Below are 8532 nucleotides of genomic sequence, written 5' to 3'. Positions count from 1 at the left end.
AAAAAGTTGTCGTATATTAAGTATTTTTTATGCACAGTTTTTGTTTGTTTTTCTTTGTATTTGGCTTTTTATTTTATTCTAATACATTCATCTCAATTGAATATAAACATGAAACAAAACTTAACATCAATTTATTTTGTTCCATTTTTTAGCAATAGCATGTTTTTTTTTCAAAAAACAAATTTAAAGCAAAAAGAAAAGAAATAAAAACAGCGGTTTATAGGCTCAAACATATGTTGTATGTTCATCTAAAAAGAAAACATCTGCTTAGAGTCCTAAAATACTAATTACCAAACAAAAAAAACACATTTGAAATCAAATTAAAACCTTGAAATACCAAATAATGAGGGGAAAAAAAGCATAGAAACCAATAAGAACCCATTTATTTAAAGAATTTGACACCCTTTCAAACTTTGCACAAAAACTGTCAACACACGTGGCAAAACAAATATCTAAATTACATAAAATATATTTCAATACTAAAACAATCCCTGTGTTAATTTTGGTTGTGTTGAACTAAAAAGCAACAATAGAAACAGAAAATTAGGACTTAATATCAGCTTTTTAAGGCACACTTAAAATTCAAAGACCTTTTTGATGCATCTATTTTTTTCATCTACAAAAAAACAGCGACAAAAATATCCTTACCATAACCAAAAACACAGAAGACCATGTTTTTTAGCTTTTTAAGGCTGCTTTTGTTAAGCATTAAACGTGTTCAAAAACAGATTTTTCAAAAAATAAAAAGGAAAAAAAGAAAGCAATCTTTAGGAATCTCCATTTCTATATACCTGCTCCTCTTGTTCATTGGGTATGTTTCTTTTATTTATTTATTTGCATTTGCACTTTTTTGTAACTTTATAGAAGTGTTGTAAAGTTGACTAAAAAGTATGTTAATTCAAAAGATGCAGCTATCAACCACCATTCTGCTGTGATCTGATGGTCTTTTAGGATGTATGCACAGCTATTTTCCCAGCAGGCAGCTCCATTGGAGAAGTGTAAAGCCCGGGGCCGAACAGTGGAAACATTTTTTCTTCAAACTTATGAGTGAGAGTGACCAGGTGTTTCGCTGTGCCTGCATCCCAAAAAGACACCTCTCCTTTATCCATGTTCAGCTTGATGCGGATCTTCTCAATGCCTTGCTCTACTGGGAGCTCGTTGCGCTCCGCTGTGTGGATGATGTACTTCTCTTTGCTAAGCCCTATGGCCCACACGCCACGACCCGGCGACACCGTGAACTTCTTTTTGCGGAGCACAGACTCTTTGCACACTCCCACGGTCCATTTAGGGATGTTGCCGACGAAAATGTCCCATTTGTGTTTGCCGGACGTATAGCCTTCAGCTCCCAAAACGAAGACGCAGGGGTCAAAGCGCTCTAGGTTCTCGGGGACAGACAGGCGTTCCGGGCTCTCCTTAGCACTTGTGAGGTCAGCGTTTAAGGAAAGCCACGGCGAGGCCGAGTTAGGATCCAGAATTACCGGATCTGCAGACAAAGACAAATATGGTACATATGCGGTCACATAGCTTCTTAAAAGACGATTAGAATAGGTTTTCAAACCTGTACCAAACCCAAAGAAATGTTTCAGTGTATAATTACTTACAGTACGTTACATCAGCCTGCATCTTCTTCCATATTTTGAATCCCAGAGAACCAACATGCATGCTTATGTTTATAAGGGAATTAGGAGGCATGGAAGGATCCTGTTTAGTCCACTGGGCTCTGAAGCAGAAGCAGGAAGTCAACAGAAACCAAGAACAAGTGCAATATCAATATATAATATATAATATATAATATCAATATATATCAATATATGCAATATCTGAATCACACAGGATTCCATTTAAAGTGTTTTGCTGTGACTTACTTTCTTTTTATCACCCTAAAATCCTGCAAAGTAAAAAGAGAAATGATTACAATTAGTGATGAACAAATAAAAAGTGGAATTAGCAGCAGCGCTAGTGTCAAATATAATCATAGAATCCTTAAGGGGTGATGAGATGAGTGTCCTTACCTTAAGAAGAGGGAGATTTTCCATCTGCATGTCTTTCTTAAGGCCTTCCATGAGTTCCTCCAACTTTTTTATGTCCTTCTCCAAGCTGTCCATACAAGACTGTAACGCTTCAATTTTTTTCGTTTCATCTGAGGCCAGTGCATCCAGACACAACGCTTCCTCCCTCGTAAGCACTGCGTGGAGCCTCTCAAACTCTGCTTTGATCTGTCTTTCTGCTTCTCCAGCTTGAACCTGTGTTAACAAAAAAAAAAAATCCAAGTTGTTTCAATTTAGGAATAGAGCTTCTTTAGCCATGTAAAAAATTTACAAGACATAACTTTTCAACTAAAAAAAAAACTTCAAAATCTTCTGTTAACATACTTTAAAGACTAGACTAACGTTGATGTAACTTTACCTTGACGTATTCCATGGCGTTGTTGAACTTCAGTTTCATTTTTTTGAAATTTTCCATTTTCTTCTCAAAGATTTTATCTTTGTATTCAAGCTCTTGCTGCAAAAACATCAACAATAAAAGTGCAGATTTAGACAAAGGACTAGCACAACCACATTTCTGAAGTGTTATACGATTACCATTGAATACTAAGTCAAGTTTATGTCAAATATTAGGAACTACTGATATATGTCCTTAAAATGTAAACTCCATTTGCAGTCCTAGTTTTAAGGCTGTCACCACCAAGTGTTGGTACACAACTATGACAAGATCATGCTGTCAAATTACAAAATATTACTAAACTTAACAGAACTTTAAAAGGTTTCTTTTAAAGTTGCATTTATTAATTTAAATGTGTCTGCTTGTTTTTACCTTAAAGCACTTTGAGGTGTGTGGCATGACACGTGTTCTTTTGTTTTGTTTTTTAAATCAAGCTTGATTAGATCTGAAAAAAAGTCTTCATCTGGTGCTGTAGTCTTTTCGGCCTGATTTTTGTTTTAGTCTGTATATTTAAGACAAAGTAGTGCCGTGTCTTGCTGAAAATGCCTAACTTGAATTTTTGTCTCTAGGTGCAGGAGTGCTATCCCACTCTATGGAGAGCAGAGCTTTGGCTTTAACCCGCAAAAAATGAGAACAATAACTAAATCTACACTTCAAATAATTTGGAGTAATAAATACATTTAGTTAAATGTAAGGCACATTTAAGTGATAACACATCCCTAAAAAAACAGAAATGCTTATGGTAAAATAGTTGATTGTAATCTTGTCCCTTTGCATGTTTCATAAAGTCTGTATAGAAATCCATCACTGAAAGTTCTTCATTTAGTAAATTAACTAAAAATGGTGGACTGCTTTTTTTGTCTTTTATTTTATATAAATAATAAATATATTATTTCCTAATACTTTGGTATTTCTACCTAACCTTTATGGTTATAATTAAGTAATAATTTAAATAGTCTGTAGTTATGTATGTGACAAATAAAATTATACTTTTGAATTCAATTAGGCACATTTTTTGCCGTTTCTTCAGTTTTTATAACTAGAAGAAAAATACAACTTATGCCAGACAAAAGTAAAAAATGATTTCACTTTAAGAAAACTGTCACGCATCATTACAAGCATCCAAAGGTCAGATCACTTCCCACATGTTTCCAGTGCTGCTGCCAACATTAGAATATGATCTGCTAAAGAAGTTTCCTTTTATAAAGAACAGAGGTGTTTTGAGCTTTCTGAGGGAGTGTTAGAGGAGCGTGCAGGCCCTTTACCTTGCAGAAGCTCTCTCCTTGTTTGAGCGACAGCAGCCTGTGCGCGCTGTGGAGGGGGACGCACTCCACGCACACGGGCTCCTCATCCTTCTCACAGTACAGCTCCAGCGGCTTCAGATGAATGTTGCAGACTTCCACGGAGCTCCGATTCTGGTTGTCCGACGTCCTCACTGCTTGACTAAGGAAGCTCTGGCACGCGCTTTTGAGCGCGCGGTTAGACACGGCCTGCGACTCCTCGCATTTGGTTCTGCAGATCGGACACTTGCGCGTTTGCTCCCAGCACCTGAGCAGGCAGCGGCGGCAGAAGCTGTGGGAGCACGGCAGCATCAACGGGTCGTCGTAGATGCCCTGACACACCGGACAGGACAGGTCCTGCTGGAGAGGAGACTCTTCCGGCATGTCCTCGTCCATGTTTTCAGCCATCATGACTTCTCAGTTTACTTTCGTTTTACTCAACACCTAAATAAACACGACACAGAAATGCGTGACTTCAAAATAAAATAAGAAAAATTATTTAGTTCATCCTTTTTTTCAAATCAGGACAAAGGACAAGAAAAGGCTCACAAACGCGTCCACCTTCTCTTTTCCTGCTCTGCCTGTTCTTTCTTAAGTTTCGGTTCGGGTGGGTGGTGTCGAGCGATGAGTCAAGTTAGAAAAAATGCACACACGTGAACTTCCGGAAACAAACATCGCAACTTTAACGTTTTTATTAAAGAGCCACTCCGACTAAAATGCGGTTTTAGTGGTTTTAACGTGTTCTTCTTGCGTTTTATTCTCATGGAGGACATATATCAAGAAGATTAAGCCTAAGTTTGCATTTCTTTTTTTTTTTTTTTTTTTTTTTTTTTTTTACCTTGTCCTGTCCAACAGCTGGGCAAACAGATGAGAGCTGAGGGCCTCTTGTGTTGGACATATTTTACTTTAACAAGAGGGGTTATTAATCTTCAGACAAACCAAAGGTATGTCTGAATAAACCCCTTTTGTAATTGAGGCCAAACTTTATTAATTTCAAACATGTTTGAAGATCTTTGGTGTTGGACCGGACGGAAAAGGAAAGAGGGGAAGAAGAGAGAGGGACGTTAGAAAGAGGGGGGGAAGGAGGGTGATAGTAGGAGGGGAAGGGGGGTAAGACCATGAAGCAGCATAGAGCAACAAGTTTACTGGTTGTTAATCACCATGGTAAGGCTCAAATGCAGTACAAAAAGGGCGGAGCCTGTCCACACACACACCCAAGTGTCAAACACACCTGCTAGTTGCAAAAATGTCCATCTGTCCACATGTACACAAAACAGATAGTGCTCACACGCATACTTATGCCTTAACACCAACTAGTGTGAGACATTTCAGTCATTCAGTCACGCAAACCGCCAGTGCAAAGGTGAGCCAACACCCGTGCTCAGGTGAGTGCTCATGTTCTTCTAATATGGATGGTGGAATGTGTAAAGAAGGAAGGAGAGCGCCCAGCCATCCCCACCCCAAGACCCCCACCGCAGCAGCAGCGGCAGCCGGAATCCCCCCCATGCCACACGGAAACCGGCAGGGAACAACCGCCGCCCGGGCGACCAAGCCCGCCACCCAGGCCAGGGCCAGCAGGACCGCCGCAAGGCCCCCCAGAGCCAGAGAGCAGGGAGGCACAGAGGGAAAGAGAGGGCCGCCCCAGCCCAACCAGGAGAACAGCCCCCCCGCCGCGCCGGGAGAGCCCAACGCAGGGCCCCACCGGAGAGGGACGCCCACAGCCCCAGATGAGCACCCCACCACCACCCAGGAGTTCCGGGCATCCCCCCGCCCCAACCCCAGGTACGAGCCAGGACCCCCCAAGGGAGACCCGCCCCGCACTCCAGGCGGCCACCCGCCCGGCCCACGGTTGGTCCAGGGAGGAGCAAGGCAGGGGCCCGCCGCCCCCGCCCAGGAGGGGGGAACCCCGGGGAAAAAAGAGGGCCCACAAGGGGTGTTGTAAATATGGCCCGACCAGGCTCGGCCACAGTTGGAAGTTTGGCGGGGCCCAGCGCTCAGGAGCAAGGACCAGAACCCACCCCCCAGGGACACCAACACCCCCGGCTCAGATGTAATGTGAACCCCCCCACCGCGCGGAGAGAGCACCGCCGGGCCCAGGAAGCCGGCACCCCGGGGACACGGCCGCCGCTGCAAAGGGGCCCGTACCCCCCACCAGGGAAGAGGCAGGGGACAGATGGTCCTAGGTCCCACCTTCCTTGCAAAATGTGTGTGCGTATATGTGTGTTTAAGAGGGTGTGTGTGTGCATGTGTGTGTGTTTATGTTGGGATGTATATATTGAGGGGGGAGGGGTGTGTGTACTAAGGGGGGTGCAGTTAAAATTGGCGGGTAGGGCACTAAGGGGACATCTCCTGATTACTCACAGTGATGTCCCCTCACCCTCCCCACCAAGGGGCCCTAAATGTCTAAGGTGCGGTTAAAATTGGCGGGTAGGGTGCTAGGAGGACATCTGCTGCTTGCTGGCAGTGATGTCCAAGCACCCCCCCTACCAAGGGCCCTACATGTCTAAGGTGCAAATAAAACCGAAAGAGGGGGGGCCCACTCCATACGGCAACCATAGGAGGGGGGGCCACTGCCTAGTAAACCCCCCCCCCCCATGGCTCATCGCAGGCTAAGCCCCCCACCCCCTCACCCTATTATGAGGTTATATGAGGAAGGGGGTAAGTTGGGGACAGCTGGTAGACTGTCCCCCGGTGGTCAAACAGCTGTCCCCCGCCCCCCCCCCCCCAGCAAGGGGGCCAGGCCCACCCAGCCCAGGGGCCCCACCCCCGGAGGCGCCGACACCCCAGGCCCAGCACCACCCACCCCACACAGAGGGAGAGGAGCCAGAAGGCGCCGGCCCCCCCCGGAGCAAGCCCAGGCCCCCACCCCCAAACGCCGGCCCTAGAAGAGCTCTGGTCAGGCCTCGACGGGACCGAGGCAGCCAACCGGCCGGGGAAACCGCCGATGGCCTCAGCGGAGACCCCGACCCGTAAGTTTGCATTTCTGAGTATTTATTTATTGAAATTGCTATGAATCAGGAGCAGACATTAAAATGCCATTGGAAAAAGCTTGTACATGTGATGTAGAAGCTACTACGGCAAGCCGTAAGCTCCCTGCTCCTATCACTATTGACTGTATAAGGAGAGCTGGACAGAGAAGGTGTGACATCACCCACTGAAAAGGCCCTAACTCTGGCTCCAGCAAAATTAAGACAATTCAGTCATCACTTTCAAACAGTGTGCCTGTTTGAAAGAAAGAAAAGAACAATGTTTGTCAGAAAGAAAGAAAAAACTCAATACTCTTTTAATTTGAAGGTTTAGGTTATCAGTCATTCATACCGGAAGTCCAAATCTTTGAAACTTTTTCCAGCTTTACCAAAGTCGACTTAACGCAATTCTGCCACCTCCTGCACTGGAGTGTGTTCGCTCTCACACATACAAATAAATAAACAAATAAAAGAAAACTTTAAATAGAGTCTTACACTGCTACCCTTTCCTCCTAATAAGTCTTTAAGCTTAAAGTGCCGTCACTATTATCTGTTCTTTTACTTTGCCCCTTCTTTCCTTTTTCTGTGCATTTTTGTGCTATTCAGTAAATGGCATCTACACAGACATTGATTGTCTACCGCCATCCACTGGAGAGGAGTATTACACACCCAGTAGAAAAAGTTAAAGGTCTAGTGTAGCATTCTGTATTATTGAAGGCTTTGCCCCAAATCGAAAAGTTCACTTTTATTCAAGCATTTATTCTCTCATCTATCACGGACTATTTCACACGTGTTTACAGTGCCATTTTTGGATAGTATTGTTTTAATAAAACAATATGTTGCTGTATACATGGTAGCACCCAAAAAATTAGAAAAAGTCGGACACAGAGAGGAGTAGACAGCAGACTGGAGTACAGAGAGATGAAACACAAGGTGCAAATGTCAAAACAACATCTGCACGAGGAGTTGTGTGACACTTGACACAAAAGGAGGGAGAGGTGGATCCCTATGGGGTCAGTAATGCAGAAACAGAGATAGAGGAAAAATGTGCAGCAGGTTAGTGATAAAGAACAGGACTATAAATGTGTTACAAGGTTCCACGAGTATGATGGAAAGACAGAAGGAAAACTTTGAAGAGCTGATGAATAAGGAAAAGGTCTGAGAGCACAGAGAAGAAGAGGTGGCTTTTGTGGAGCAGGATGTAAGAAGATCTTGGAGAGTGAGGGGATGAGTGAAGAACAGAGAAGAAGAATTATGATGCCCATTTTTAAGAACAAGGAAGACATGCTGAATTGTGTGGAGAATTCCTACAGAGGAATTAATCTATTGAGTCCCTCAATGAAGTTATAGGAAAGACTAAAGGAAGCTGAGGTCAGAAGTGAGCATTTGTCAGCAACATTCTGATTTTAAGCAAGGAAAAAGTACCACAAATTTGCTTTGAGGATACTGCTGGAGGAGAACAGAAGTTAGGCGGAGCCACATTAAGTCTTTTCAGATCTATAGAAGGCCTATGACAGGACACAGAGAGAGGAGCTGAGGTTTGTATGTGGAGTTTTAGCGAAGTAAGTTGGAGTTGTGTAGATCATGTATCAGAGTTATAAGACACTATTGAGATGTGCTGTGGGTGCGAAACAGTACTTCAAGGTGGAGGTGGGACAGCACCAAGGTTCAGTTTTGAGCCCCTTCTTGTTTCCCGTGGTGATGGACAGATGAGGTTAGAGAGTAATCTCTGTGGACCATGATGTTTGCAGATGACATTGTGATCTGTAGTAAAAGCCCAGAACAGGTGGAGGAACATCTAATGCTCTGAAAAAGAGAAAAAAATAAGGTCAGCTCGAGCAACC

The 8532-nt window shown here is 43.7% G+C and overlaps 1 protein-coding gene across 2 annotated transcripts; it reads right to left on the bottom strand.

The window, feature by feature from the left end:
• Window positions 1–361: 361 nt before the first annotated feature.
• On the bottom strand, window positions 362–4340 carry LOC101156527 (tripartite motif-containing protein 35). Of its 2 annotated transcripts, none has more exons than XM_023964600.1 (7): window positions 4284–4340; window positions 3708–4166; window positions 2407–2502; window positions 2013–2243; window positions 1866–1888; window positions 1602–1720; window positions 362–1483 (listed from the first exon to the last, which is right to left on the bottom strand). In XM_023964600.1, the coding sequence occupies exons 2-7, from the start codon at window positions 4131–4133 to the stop codon at window positions 948–950; spliced, it is 1431 nt and encodes a 476-aa protein (XP_023820368.1). In that variant the 5' UTR covers window positions 4134–4166; window positions 4284–4340; the 3' UTR covers window positions 362–947. The 2 variants fall into 2 exon arrangements, with proteins under 2 accessions (XP_023820368.1, XP_023820367.1); XM_023964599.1 differs by having other exon boundaries at window positions 4272–4339.
• Window positions 4341–8532: the final 4192 nt, after the last annotated feature.

The sequence above is a fragment of the Oryzias latipes genome, chromosome 16 (assembly GCF_002234675.1).
Source record: "Oryzias latipes chromosome 16, ASM223467v1".
Classification (NCBI taxonomy): domain Eukaryota; kingdom Metazoa; phylum Chordata; class Actinopteri; order Beloniformes; family Adrianichthyidae; genus Oryzias; species Oryzias latipes.
This window is presented reverse-complemented; position numbering and strand designations above follow the sequence as displayed.